Below are 15088 nucleotides of genomic sequence, written 5' to 3'. Positions count from 1 at the left end.
CCGGTCTGCAAATTTTTTATGGTTGGTCTGGAACTGCTCCGTTGGGAACTGACTATGCCCCAGCAAAGACCCAATCAGATAGTTTCGGGCAAGTAACAGTGACGCAGTCATTCATGTCATCTGAGCGCCGTGGAGTTGATTTTGGTGACAACAAAATGAGTGCCGTTGGAGAAGCGAGCTGCTTGGATTCCAGTATTGTGTCGTTTTTAAAAGATAATGGATGGACAGTTAACGGCAGCTTTGATTGGCTGGAGGGCTATCCGGTTGCGCACAGAAGTATTTTTTCTCCGTATTGGTTGAAACACGTCTAATAAAGAAATCCAAATGGAGTGTAACCAGACTAATATTCCGATAAGAGTTGAGTCTGGATATGCCAGGCTAAGGTTATGCTAACGACATGCTGATTCCCTGCAGATTCCTATTTCCCAAACCATTTATTTAAAATCCTGATAGGCACAAATAGGCAAAGGCAGAAATAGGCCCTTTGGTTTCAGAAGACTCCGTTATATAATGTTGGATGTTTATTTCAAGAGCTCAGGAAAATCACAGTGTGGTGTGAGGTTGATGTCCGGTCCACCCTGTTGTATAACCTGCTCAAAGCAAATTCTGGCCAGGAGGGACCATTAAGGCCTTCACTTGAATGGCTGGAAATGTTTCGTATCTTTGAAGATGAAGGGTGGGGGTCACGTATTAGAGGTTCTCACAAGCTGGAGGTTTTCCTGTCACAGGATTGGCTTGTTGAAGTAATCAAAACTGGACTGTGTCTAACATATCAATGGATCCTGTTATAATCAATATATTTATATTCAAATGTGCTCATATGACAGGTACAGCTCATAGTAATGAACTTTCAGAGATTTGTGATGGTATTGAATTGGTAACCTCTTAGTCTATCATGACGTTGAGTTTGGTACCAGTTGGGTTTCCTTGAATTTGTTTGTTTTACACTCAGTTACCTCTTTGTATTTACGTTAGTTTTACTTCCTGTCTTTGTCTCCTCCTGCCCGTTATCACCCTCATTTGTCTTGCCTTGTGTATTTTGTCTGCGCGGTCCTGCCATCATTAGTTTTAACTGTATCTTGTTTCCCGACTAGTTCTGCAGACAGATCTTTAGAGAACAACAGGGAAAGATCCTGTTCATACATCAGTCTATCCAAGTTTAAAGTGAGGGAGATGAAATAATTGGCTTTTTTTTTTACAGATCCCAAGTTTGACCAATTCATTAAATATAACTTTAAAAATAATAAGATGTCTTGGTTCTGTCAAATGTTTGTTACAGAAACAAAACCAGTTTAATTCTGCATCAAAGGAAAAGCGTGACTTGTGCAATTCTTGTGATACATTATGCTAATTCATGCCATCTAATATGAGCTAGTAAAGGCCTCTGGGAAAATATTTATTTACGATTTAAAAACATAAAATCTTCTTTCCAGAGTTACATGGTTTCTCTCTTTCACTGCTTTTAAATTTGCCAGAATACTGCCTAAAGCTCTTGAAATGTCCTCATGAATCGAGACTGAAGACAAGACAGTCCTTTTTCTACAGCAGGCCTTGTACAATGATAGTCTCAGCTGAGCTGAGTTTAGGAAAGAAAATAGAAGGAAATTCCATTCAGTGTTGAATCTGAATGGGCTGGAACGGGTTTGAAGGAAGAATACGGAGGCTGATTGCTCCAAGAATCAAATATTTTCATGTCAGCGTCAACATGTCTGGCACGTAAGGAGCCAGGAGGAGGAAGTCCCATTCATTTCTATTAGATGACGTGTTTGAGACTTCTCTCCCGTGCCAGTTGGTTTAATTTCTAGATAAATAACCCTGATGTGTTCAGCTGTTCAGGTTCTATCTCATTTATTGTATTTACCTATTCATTTGCTTTTTATCCCAGGGGGCTACTACCTGACCAGTGCCTATGGAGCTATGGCTCTTATCAAGAACTTCCAGGAGGAGCAAGCAGCCAGGGTGCTGAGCTCTGAGGCCAGGAACACTCTACACCAGTGGCACAGGCGGCGCACCGCTCAACGTTCAATGCCGTCTGTGGACGACTTTCAGGTATCACACCTGACCTGAATCCACCTTGAGCATCGAGGCAGTGAGTCTAAGTTATACCAATTCCAAATAAAACCCAACGTCACGTTCCGCATTGGAAAGGTGCATGAAAGGTGCTGCATTTGGCCCCTGGTGCACTGAAAATGAACATATCGTCAAATTCTACTAACATCACAGCATGTGGATCTGGATTTGTGGTAAACACCCCTTGGTAGAACCAACTGCATGCAATCTTTAAATTGCATCTTGCATCTTTAAATGGGTATAGTCTTTAAATGGGTATAGGTGCTTGTGATTTTCCTGCCTGCTTGCTTGACTGGTCAATTATTCATCTTCCTTTCATTCTGTCTGCTCTGCCAAATCTTAACACAGCTTTCTTTCTTTTTTCTGTAGAACTATCTCCGTGTAGCTCTTCAAGATATGGGCATAGGCTGCACAGCCAAAACCCTGGTTGTCCACCCGTACACCACAACAGAAGAGGTCTGCTCACTCTGCGCTTACAAGTTTAAGATCCCTGATCCTGAGAACTATGCACTGTTTCTGGTCACTGAAGACACCAGCCAGCAACTCGCCCTGGACACACATCCTCAACGGATCAAAGCTGAGCTCCACAGCCGGCCACGTGCACCGATCTTCCACTTTGTCTACAGGAAGGTACCTAACCTGAACCTCTGTATCCCTGCCGTCATGCAAAATGGGAACTGCCGCGATGTTGAATAGTATCAATATCTATGTCTCGCGATATTCTTCTGGTGCTTGTAGATGTTTGTTTTGTAGATAGATTTCAGTACATGTGAATGGAAACAATAGCAATACATTTGCTTATTGATGCAGATATTAAATAAAATGATTATGATTTTATAACGAACCACCAAGTTATAAGATGGACTCTGGAAAGTGTTGGTGTTTTACACCTTAAGACTGGTTCAGACTTATGTTGAAGAGAAAAGACTAGTAAACATCTGCTCGGGACATGACATGGTTTGAAGGATTTTAGCATGTGCAGTCTTATAAGGAGGAAATGACTGTTGGACATGTATACTGTACATCCTCAAAGAAAAGGTCATACAGTAAAATATTCCATTGTATGTAACCATCTTAGTCAGCATTGACTAAAATGACCCAGATGAAAACGTCATGCTCAAACATTAATTTAATAAGAAAAATGAACTATTGTGTAAAAAAAAAAAAAAGGAAAAAAAAAAAGTTTTTTATTACTCTACAACTGCTGGTCAATTGTAGATTTTATTTGTGTGTAGAAATATTTTTATATTCAAATGTTATTCAGCCCTAAAGTGACAGAGATTTGTATTCTAATTAAAATTTCTGTACTGGACTCAATACTGGACTTATTTATGCCAGGTATTTCTTAAAAGTCAGTTTAAATCGACACTGTTTCTGTTGTCTGTTATGAGAAGCTCCGACCTGACTGTGGAAATATTGCATATAAAATAATATCAAAAAGAGGCTGCTGGTTGGGTTTCTTTTTTTTTTTTAAGAAAGTACAAGTTTGTTGGAATTAAATAATTAAATAATTGAAGAGCTGAAGAACTTTGTGGATTTAAAACATTCACACTGACTTTTCAGACAACAGCATGTAAAATGTAAATTAGTCACACTTTAAATGGAAATTTATAAGTGACTTTTAGATCCACCTACAGGGTCCGTGTTCATACGAAACTGTCTTTGCCGGTTAAACAATTGACGTGTTCCTGAGAACTTCCTCTTTAGAGCTGACACATATCTAACAGCCTCCACGCTGGCCCTCCTGTCCCTTTGATCCGTAACTGACCTGAACAATAAAGCCATTTTCACACCAAGGTATTGTCTGAATCCAGACTGTACTACATAATAAGACACAGAAAGCTTCGCTAAACTGTTTGCGAAAGATTAAGTATCTGCCCTTGGTGATAAATAATAGTGAAATATATTGGAAAACAAAGTACACCACAAAGTATACTTTTTAGAGTGAGTCAACCAATGGTTCTAACTAATTAACTGACTTAACTGTACAAAATAAATTACTCGTGGGAGGAGGTGAAGCAAGCAAGTAAAATAGAAACTAGAACAAAGTAGGATTGTGTTTTTTAAACGGAGGTCACTAGATGAAAGGTAGGTGTCAAATGAACCTCTGCCAAACAGTACATGAAATAATAGTGTAGGTTAAAGTAATTTAGCCATGACAAAACAATGATAAAACTTCTTTCACATAATGATCACTTAAGGTGCATGATAAAAGCCGGCCTTATGTCAATGACTGAGGTTCAATAGCATTAAACAGTAGTAAAGGATGTCAAATTAAATTAATCATAAACCTTTGGTCAATTTCAGGGCAGCTGTGGTTAGAAAAAAGGGGGAGGTTTGGAAAACTGAATAGATGAATGTGTAATGTCATGCCAATCTAAGAATAAGCCATCCGCTTATAAGAGGGTATTTACTGGACCCAGACCGATATATGCTGTCCTGTGCAAAAGCAAAGTGAGGATGCTTTCAAAAACAAAATTCACTTTACGATATCGGGACCTTATATAGAGTCAGAGTTCTTCTCTGACTGGATGGTCATGGTTCCAAAATTTTTCATCAACTCTTACACAGAACTGAATACTGAAACTCAATACTTACTGTAAGGTTTCATGAAGGCACAAGTGGTTTGATACCGTAGGCACATTTTGGAGGATGTGGTCAACAAGAAAAAGAATTCTGAAGACATTATCTCATAACCCACTATTTTAATCGAACACTTCCACTTTCACACGCTAAAGCATGGGTGAAAATGTTTGGAGGTCTGCCTTGGGGAGCAAAGAAAAGCAGGCCTCATGTGCCACACTTGTACAAAATAAGTGACACACAAATACTCTCTTTGAGGAGGGAACAAATCCCATCTTAGAGTTCACTTGGTTTCAGCTGTTGCAGCTTTAGGAAGACTTCACAAAGAAAATTAGCAAAGATGTACTGTACAACTCTCGCCCGAAGACAGCTGGGATACGCTCCAGCCCCCCCAAACCCCACTCCCCAACACACCCCAGCGACCCATCACAGGACAAGCGGTTACAGAAGATGAATATGAAGATACTGTACAGTCAAATAGGGACCCCTTGTGGTACATAGATGGAAATACAGATACCTTAGTGATGGCCCTGGGGTGTTGGGTCATACTGTGTCTGGTTTATTGTTCAGGATTCACCTGAACATCACCTCGATGTATCCAATGCACCATCAGAAGAACAAAACAACAATTGAACAAACCGCTAACCAAGACACTGAACCACTGTCTGTGTGTGCTTGTGTGACCGAACAGGTAGATGCATCATGACTGTGAAGTGCTTCAAGTACCAAAAATAAGACTCAACTCAATAAAGAACACCATCCTGTGAAAAGAAGTCTGTCTAGTAGAGTAGTTGAAACTTCTCAGAAGAGAATAGGACAAACATGAGCTGGAATAAGACAGAGCAGCATTTCACTGTGGATGATGGAGATGATAAATCCCACTTAGAGACTAGGTGTATGTAAGAGACCAACAGGAGAGTGAATGATACCACAGTGAATCAAGACCACAGTGAAAAATGTAACTGGAACATTCAGGTCTGGAATTGGACGCCTTGAGAGAACTGACTCCACCGTGACCAAGGAGAAGAAGCACTGCACTCCTCCGAGACATGCTCCACCCCCTGGTTTCATGGAGAAAGATTTATAGTGGAGAATGAAACACATCTCAAAGAGGAACAACTACTTGAAGACCAAATACTTTACACTTAAGAATGATGACAGACCAAGAAAGGAAAAAAATCCTGACATCTAGGAACCCGTTTGGAACATTTATTTATTACTATTTTTATGGAACATTTATTTAATTATTTTTTATCCCTACATAAATGTAGCACGTCTTTATCTTTTTTTTCTAACTTCGTGTCCCCCACACAACTCACTGTAAAAGTAATTCAACAGGTGGTTACTTCCGGGTTTGTTTGGCGCTGGTGCAGTTCGTTTTCTGGGGGGGAGGGATCAGAAAGAGGTCGTGTTGAACATGAAGCCAAAAGGACAACATCACATCGACTTCCTGCATTTCGCTTTGGATCAATTTCTCGACTGTTTACTGTTCAACGTTTCACAGGTTTCTTCCACGTTTTCTCGATTTTTAATGATGCGGTGAACGCAGTAGTTTTTACCTGTGCACCTTAACAGAAAGTTTTGGCTGTTTCACGGTAAGTTAGTCACAGGAAGTAATCGGTTAAGAAACAAATGAATGAAAAACGACGCTTCTTCTTCTTACAGGTTGGCATTTAAAGGTTGGCGTTTGGTTAGTTTAGCCTTATTAGCTTTTTTATTCTTTAGCTAGCAGATCTCAGGAAAATATGTCTACTTTCATTTTTGCGTTGAACTTGTTTAGGTGTAGCCTCTTCATATTTTAGCTACACTTATTAAAAAAACTTTTTTTAAAAACTTATGCGGATTAAAAATAAAGCTAAATAAATAAAGCTAGGGTAGTAGTTTTGCAATTACATTAATTCAGTAGTTTCAAATTGCCAATAATTTTGTGTTGTCATTACTGAGCATGCGCAGTGTGGTTTCATTTATTATTGAGCATGCGCAGTAAAGAACGTTCGTTATAAATTTATGGGCAATTTAAATTACATTACATTACATTACATCCTTTCAGTGTCTGTTCTTAATCGCTCCCACAGTTTGTTTGGGTTGATGTTAATTTACAGATGCAAATTAAGGAATCTGAATTTTATTATTATATTTTTTAATTCTGTTCAACTCATAAATGGAAATAAAACAAAACAAGATTTTGATATTAAATCTGAATGATTTGTGTGGGTAGGAAATTCAATGTAATCAGTCTAAGTGTTTTTTTAGATTCTTCACTGAATTTGAAAAAAGGCAAATTTAATCTTTTAAATGTTTTTATTTAGCTTTTGACACTTATTCGTGTAGATCAGTTATAAAGGGTAAAGAGTTTTGCACATTGAAACTTTAAAAGTAGTTGTAAAATTAATACTTTTTATAGACCAAAGCAGACATGCCATCTTATAGTTTGCTGTGTTTGCACAAAACTGTGTTCTAGTCCAAATCGTCGTCTTATGTTAACATGCTGTTCTCTGAGGTGGCAAGAGGAAATCCCCTGGCACATGTACTGATAAATGAGTTCTGTTAATGAGTTGGACGTTTAATTTATTTTTTATTCTGTGTTTTGGTTTGGGTCACTTTTTATACCCGTCCTTTAATATAATAGGTTATTGCAGCCCACCTGTGCCCTTGAATCTGTATGCCATGTGTGGTTTATATTCAGGTCCACATTCAGAAGAAAGATTGGATGTATTGTGAAATATATTTTGAAAACCTATCTAATAGTGCTTGTGAATTGCTCACTGTATGGTTTCTGATCTTCAACAAGCAAGACACTTATTACACATTTATTTTGATTTCTATGTAATTGTGTTGAAAGGTTGGAAAATTTGTTGGGTAAAAAAAGACATACCTAATGATGTCTGGACTTTCTAGAGACGAGATGTAAATTCAATAGGCAAATAGACTTAATTTGTTAAACAAACAGAGCTCTTGTCGAGTTTGAATTTTTCTCTTGCAGCCAAGCGTATTGTTATCGCTATTGTTTTTCATTCATTATCATCCCACCTTTTCAGGAATGTCTGCCTCCGTGATGGATCTCCAAACCTCTCTTAAAACCGCAGTGAGGAACAAATATCAGAAACTGAAAGATAGGTCATTACTTCCTCCAAGACTTTGCTATTTGGAGCTCAAGAGAGACCAAGAATTCTCAAATTTGAACCAGCATGAATTTAGTTATGTTGACAAATCTGACCTTCATACTTGGCGTTTTTACCCAACTGTCCCGCTCACCGACATTTTATCAAGTGAGTATGAACATAACAGCAGCAAAAAAACAATCATCACTTTAGGAGTTAGTGGAGTTGGAAAAACCACAGCAGTGCGGAGTTGTGCTCTTAAGTGGGCCCAGGACAGAGAGTACCACAACATCCACCTCCTGTTTCCTCTCAATTTCTGGGAGTTAAATATGCTGAAAAACAAACTGAGTCTGGTTGAACTTCTCCAGACATTTTATCCAGATTTAAAACAGCTTGATACTTGTAGCCTGAATGGAAACAAGGTGTGGTTTGTCCTCGACGGACTGGATGAGTATAAGCTCCCACTAAATTTCAGCTGTCCCGCAGTGATCGATGTTTCGGAAGCATCCACAGTAGATATCCTTTTGATCAATCTGATCAGGGGAAATTTACTTCCCAGTTCTCATATTTGGATAACGACTCGATATTCAGCACTGCCAAAAATCCCTGATTGTCATTTGCTTAAAGAGACCATGGTTCAAGGGTTCAGCGATGAACAGAAGGAACAGCTCTTCAAAGGAGTTATTCTTAGTGATGGTTTGGCAAACAAAGCCATCAACCATGTGAAAATATCAAGGAGCCTGGACTTTCTTTGTCAGATACCTCCACTCTGTACCATCATGGCAAACGTTTTGAAGAAACATGTATTTGATGGTTTTAAAATAAATCCCTTGAGTCTAACGCAGATTTACTCAAATCTCATGAACGCATCTAACTTGGACTTTATTTCCAAGTTAAAAAAGCTGGCACTGCATCGGATGACAGAGGGCAATGTAATGCATGAGGATGACCTTTTAGAGAGGGACATAAGTGTCAAGGAAGCATCCATTTTCTGCAAAGAATGCCCACTTGTGTTGTGGCAGGAGACGGGGCTGTACAAAACCAAAGTGTTTCGCTTTGGTCACTCGAGCCTTCAGGAGTTCTTGGCTGCGTCTGCTAAACTGGACGAAATCGAAGGCATGAAGATTTCTTCTCGGTCTGGTTTTTGTCAGCATCTAGTGGACGAAGTGATTTCGAGCGAGGAGGGAAAATCTGATGTCTTCCTACGTTTCATCTTCGGCCTCATTAAGGAGCGTCATCTCTTGGAGCCCACTGATGAACTCTTTCTCTACACCAAGAAAAAGATCCTGGAGAACATTTTGTCTTACAAAGCTGTCCGTCTCTTTCACTGTCTGAGGGAGTACGACAGCCAGGCTTTACTGGACGAAGTCAGGTTTTTTATGAAGTACAAATCTTCTCCGATTCGTGAATTCACATCCTTCCACTGGAATTTCATGATCCAAAGAACCAGAGCTTTTGAAGGGATTCAAGACTATTTTGAGATGCCTGTGTCAATGAGATGTGACGAGAAACTGCTCAGGCACCTGCCAGCGATCCAGAAATCAAGGAGAGCCATGTAAGTTTGTTTTTAATGCTTTTGGCTTCTATAATTTATTTACATACAGTACATATTGGCTCGCTTCATCTAAATCACATAAATATGGTTCTCATATTGTATGCAGATGGTTTCAGATCTACAGTTTACGTAGCCTGATTTTGGCATGCAGTGTCTGCTTCAGAAACTCCAGTGTGATTAAAATGCTTGGAGTTTTATTTATGCTACTAACAAAAGTAGAATTTGTCATTGACTTAGCAGAAAGAATAAACATTCTGGTTAATCGTCTGTTCTTTGTTTTGGTTAATTCCCATTTTCCCATTTTTAGTGCCACAAACAAAGCTTGGGTGAGAAAGCTTTATGTTGCAGAAGAATAACACCTCTGTACTTATAACATCAACTTGCTGATGATTTTGGTCTTACCATGGAATCTCTTGACCAATGAATATCTAGAATATATAGCCTACTGCTTGCGTTGAGGTGTGTCTACTTTGTCACATAGTCTTTCACTTCTGTTTCCTTGCAGGCTGCGATTCTCTAACCTGACAGATGAAAGTTGTCCAGCCTTGGCAGCCATCTTGGGCACAAGGGAGTCTTACCTGAGAGAGCTGGATCTAGGGCACAACAGCATCACTGACATTGGAGTCTGGGACCTTGTGGAGAAGCTGGAAAATAAAAACTGCAAACTGAAAACCCTCAGGTTGCAAGGCTGTGGGTTGAACCCACAAGCTTGTAAATATCTGGCTTCAGCGCTGACAAAGTCTCCGAAACTAAAGGAGTTGGATCTCAGCAGGAGTGATATAGGAAATGAGGGACTGTGGCATCTTTCGTGTGGTTTGAGCGTCCCTGAATGCAAATTAGTAACACTGAGGTAAGTGCTGATAACCAAAGCCACTTCAGAAGGTTTTCAGACTTTGGTATTTGTACACTTGCTTGGTTGGTTTTTGTACTGGTATTTAGTGTATGTTGTGTGGCCTTCTATAAACTCAGTCTGAATGCTGGGCCTTGGGTCTGACTGAATTTATATACACCAATCAGGCACAACATTATGACCACCTGCCTAATTTTACATAGGTCTCCCTTTTGGCTCTAAAACTACCCTGACCCACTAAGGCCTGGACTCCAATAGACCTCTAAAGGTGTGCTCTGGTGTCTAGAACCAAGACTTAAGCAGCAGAGCCTTTAAGTCCATGAAGTTTTGTGGTGGGGCATCCAAAGACTAACTTGTTCGTCCAGCACATTCCAAGTCAACACCTTGAATTCTATGTTGTGTTCTTTGAACCATTCCTGATCCATTTTTACTCTGTGGCAGATCTCATTATCTTGCTAATAGAGACACTGACAGCACCCAGGCTCTCCCAGCATTGGCAAACATCACACTACTTGCTTTCTTCCTATAGTGCATCCTGGTGGGTTTCCCAGGAATGCGACACATCGGCACCCGGCCATCCGCGTAATGCAAAAAAAATAAATAACATGTTTAATCAGACCAGGAGCTTTCAGCAGTACAGAGAGGTCAGCATGGACTCCCTGACTGGTCGGCAGCTACAAAACAAACTGTGATCCAGTGTGTGTTCTATCACAACTGAGAGACCACAAGGCCCGACCTTCCCTAATTCACCAGTGAACCTTGGCCGTCTGTGAACTTGTCGCTGGTTCGCAGCTTTTTCCCTTACCGCACTTCTACTAGGTCTCTCAAATTCTTCCACTAGTTAATTTTTCTTGCTTCTTGCACATGAACATCAAAATGTTCACTTGCTGTCCGAATACATACACCACCCACTGACAGCTGCCAATTTAACAAGATAGTCAGTGTTATTCACTTTACCTCTCGGTGGTCATAATGTTATGGCTGATTGGTTTATATGCACAGCATGTGTATTGAAGTGTCAGCCTTTCACTTCACTTTGACACAGGAATTATTGAAGCAAACAAACGACAACTGACAATAATTCTTCAGATTCAGCAATCCTCTTATGTATGTTGACTTTTTATTTATTTATTTTTTTATCATAGACTGTCACAATGCAACATTGACAAAAGGGGCTGCAGCCATCTGGCCTTATCCCTGCAGGACAACCCGAGCTATCTCAAAGTGTTGGATCTGAGCATCAACCCCGTCGGAGATGATGGAGCCAGCGAGCTCTTTGAAAGTTTTGACATATCGCAGCTAACAAAGCTGGAGTGAGTACTGCCCCATGTTATTGAATTCCCCATCAGTAAATGGATGTCAGTTATTCAGTGGCTTTCTGTGCCTTCACATTACTTCTCCAGGATGTACCACTGTGGTCTCACTGGAATAAGCTGTGGACCTATCGGCCAAGCTCTGAAGTGTGAAACCAGCACTCTGATAGAGCTCAACCTGAGCAACAACACTTTGAAAGATGCAGGATTTGTGGCCCTCTGCGAATGCATGTATGCATGGTGTAGACTGGAGAAACTCAAGTAAGGATGGCTGTGTGATTAAATAAAGAAAAAGAAAAATTCTGGCAAAGGAGAGTTTTATTTTTGTGAGTGAACATGCACTGATGGCCTTACATGCTCAAACCACTAATGAGTCACATTTTCTCTTAATTCCCTTCAGTGTTTCAAGATGTGGAATCACTGGAGTGAGCTGCAAGTATTTAGCCAAGGTCCTGTGTTCAGTTTCGCAGCTCTACAGTGGGTTGTGCAAAAGGACAGACTGGCAGGCAGTTGAGCTGATAGACCTCGACCTCAGCATGAACCACCTCGGAGACACAGGCGTCAAAGAAATTTCAGCTGGCCTGAAGAATCCCTACAGCCACCTGAAAACTCTCAAGTGAATCATTTTTAATGGACTTCTTTGTCACAGTATGTTTGTAATAATGCATGAAGAGCATTTTACCCAAACATTATTTTTGTTTCATTTCAGCATGAGTTACTGTGGCCTGACTGATGACTGCTGTGCAGAGCTTGCATCAGGACTAGGGTCGAACGAGAGCATTATCAGCGAGCTGGACTTGTCTGGCAACCTCTTTCAAGATAAGGGAGTGAAGAAACTCTGCATGGGACTCAAAAGCCTGGACTGTAAACTTGAGAAACTATCGTAAGTTTTTCATATCACTCCTCAAAGTAGTAACCAAATGAAAGTAAGCTCATAATTCTGTTGGTCAGATCATTGTCAAGATAACGCAAGCCTGTAGTAGGAGCTGCTAATCAAAGTAACGTGTAGTTGCTTTCATTAGTGATTATGCCAGCATGACTGCTGACACCTTGTGTAGCAGAGTCCTGTGTCCACCGTGAAGCCAACAGCTTGTCAGTAAAACAAAATAAGAACACTTACGCAGTTTTGACACTTATTATTCTCACTACACTTGTCTTTACTTAGTTTTATTGTGAGTTTCAGCTGACTGTTTGACTCACAGCTCTCATAGATGCCATACATACCTTGCATTAACGTGTGACCTGGGCACTCTCATCTCAGTTAGCCAGGTTTTAGTACATGTGGTCACAACGGGCATAAAAATGTGTCACCACGCCAGGACTTGATATCCAATCTCACTTTTGCTCTCTGTATGCAAATAACCACTGACAACCTTTGGGAGCAGTAGAATATTATAACGGCTGCTGTCTCTAACGGATCTCTGCCTACTGCTGTATCAGAACCATGAACAGCTGTTTGTTGTGCGTCATGACTTGGGGACATGAAATATATTTAGGAACAAGCTGTGACTCCACTTTCTCTCCACACAGGTGCCACACAGGTTAAGGTGCCGTAATTTTTACTGCTGTGCTGTTGAAGCAGTGACAGAAAAATCTACGGTTAAATAAAAAGTCATTTGAATAAAGATACCATTATTGAGGAAATATGTAACTTCTCCTGGCACCTTATACAAATCGATAATTAACCATGTGCCGATACATTTTTGATGACAGGATCACACAGAGTATACTCATATTCAATAATTTATTTTTAAAATGATTTAGTTAACAGCTACAATGACAAAATATGTTTAAAGGCTACTAAAGGCTTACTAATCAAGAGACATCTCCTAGGGTGCTCTTTTCTTTAATGATAGTGACTGTGTGTTGTGTGTGTGTGTGTTGCAGCCTGCTGTGTAGCTGGTTTGTTATCCAGAACGCATTTTGTGTTCACTGCATCTTGGGTGTGTTCACACCTGTGCTTTAATCTGGCCATTTGTGATCAGGCCGCCTAGGACATATTAGAATGCAAAGTCTCAACGGGGCCCGTGTCTACTGTTTAATTTAGGGTCGAGTTTAGGAATTAATGTGCAAATGTTTCTCTCCAGACTGAGGAGCTGTGGTCTGACGTCAAAGAGCGTTCACTTCCTGATCTCTGCGCTCAAGATAAATCCCAATTCTTTGACAGAGCTGCTTCTGATGGGCAACAAACTGGAAGACTCTGAAATCAGACTGCTGATGGAACTAACAAAGAACCAGAAATACTCACTGCAAATAATAGAGTAAGTCCATTAATGAAGTTAGAGAAATCTGTGTTGCTGCTTCGGTTCTTCACCTTCTGTCTTGTACTTTATATTTTATTTATGACAAAATTCCCTCCAAATCTATCCAAACATAACGATGAGACAGAAGTATGTTTCATGTTATTTAAATGCAAATTGCTTACAGTGGAGTCCCAAGTCAACATGCATTTGGTGTGCGCTACATCTGTGTTTGTTCCTCTCTGGTCTAAAATGATCAGTACACACTGTATGTCAGTCAGTTCTTACTACAAATGATATGGCCCTAAATTTCATTTGAAGTATTCATGTGTCCTGTTTTTATTTTCTTGTTTTTTAGCGTCTCTGCAGATTGAAGAATGCCGATACAAACTGCCCAAACCAGCTCACATTTCTCAGACACACCACTCCGTGGTAGAGAAGTCCACAGTACTTCTGTGCAACAGATTGTTTTTGTACAATGTGAATATGGATTCATGAAAGAAATGAAAATCTGTTACTGTTATGTTTTTTTTTTTTTTTTAATTATTATTATTTTAATCAAGTGATGTACACCAATCAGCCATAACATTATGACCACCTTCCTAATATTGTGTAGGTCTCCCTTGTGCCTCCAGAACAGTTCTCATCAGAAAATGGACATGGGCCTTCTGAGGGTGTCCTGTGGTGTCTGGCAACAGAGTGTTGTTAGTGGGGGCCTATGGGTTGAGGGGAGGGTCCTCTGTGGGTCAGGATTGTTGAATTTAGAGGCCAGGTCAACATCTTGTGCTGTTTTTCACGTTTTTTGAGTTGTTCCTAAACCGTTTTTGTGTGTATGCCTGTGTCAGACTGCATCCTGCTGAAGAAGGCTGCTGCCATCAAGGAGTGGCATTGCTATGGGATGGGGGTGTCTGGTCTGGTCTAGGTGGGTGGCACATGTCTAAGTAACATCTATACGAAAGCCGGATGCAAAAGTTTCCCAGCAGAACATTGTATTGTCACAATGTGGTCAGTGTTATTTACTTCTCCTGTCAGTGGTCAAAATATTTTGCCTGACAGATGTATAGCCAATGGATTCATAAAGGGAATTCAAAAATACTGATATTACCTCTTACGTTTTTTTTTATTTGAATCAAGTGATGTAGGGTTGAAGTCCAGAAATGTTTTGCCTCTTTGAAAGTCACTTAGTACAGCGCTTAGTGTTATGAACTGTACTCGTGAATGTGATGTATCTGTCAACATGACCCCACAATAAATGCAGATCTTTTTATTTTTGCACAAAGCTGTGCAGTGTTGGTTCATTTCTGCAGCAGCGCTCCATCTAGTGGCGGGGCTGTGACATTTCAGTCAGTGACGCGTTTGACGCCAGTCGACACAAC

General features: G+C 40.2%; 2 protein-coding genes across 6 annotated transcripts in view; both read left to right on the top strand.

Moving 5' to 3' along the window:
* LOC311506961 (ras and Rab interactor 2-like) overlaps positions 1-3503 on the top strand; it is a 33375-nt gene extending 29872 nt beyond the window's left edge. For 3 of the 4 annotated variants that reach the window (XM_084571130.1, XM_084571129.1, XM_084571128.1), the window contains 2 exons: positions 1886-2049; positions 2440-3503. In XM_084571130.1, coding sequence (XP_084427256.1) covers positions 1886-2049; positions 2440-2766 — 491 coding nt within the window. In that variant the 3' untranslated portion in view covers positions 2767-3503. Of the gene's footprint in view, positions 1-1885; positions 2090-2439 lie in introns of all 4 variants that reach the window. The other variant, XM_084571131.1, reaches the window with a different exon arrangement.
* Positions 3504-6088: 2585 nt separating this feature from the next.
* Positions 6089-15031, top strand: LOC311500894 (NACHT, LRR and PYD domains-containing protein 3-like). 2 transcript variants are annotated; one of them, XR_014699499.1, is made up of 9 exons: positions 6089-6248; positions 7692-9309; positions 9815-10159; positions 11305-11472; positions 11563-11733; positions 11873-12088; positions 12182-12355; positions 13640-13733; positions 14071-15031. XR_014699499.1 is itself a non-coding variant. In XM_084562523.1 (9 exons), the coding sequence occupies exons 2-9, from the start codon at positions 7694-7696 to the stop codon at positions 14084-14086; spliced, it is 2880 nt and encodes a 959-aa protein (XP_084418649.1). In that variant the 5' UTR covers positions 6089-6248; positions 7692-7693; the 3' UTR covers positions 14087-15031. The 2 variants fall into 2 exon arrangements, 1 of the variants encoding a protein (XP_084418649.1); XM_084562523.1 differs by having other exon boundaries at positions 13560-13733.
* The last annotated feature ends 57 nt before the right edge of the window (positions 15032-15088 follow it).

The sequence above is a fragment of the Chelon labrosus genome, assembly GCF_963514085.1.
Source record: "Chelon labrosus genome assembly, chromosome: 2".
NCBI lineage: Eukaryota > Metazoa > Chordata > Actinopteri > Mugiliformes > Mugilidae > Chelon > Chelon labrosus.
Note: the sequence above shows the minus strand (reverse complement) of the source record. Positions and strands in the feature narration are given on the sequence as shown.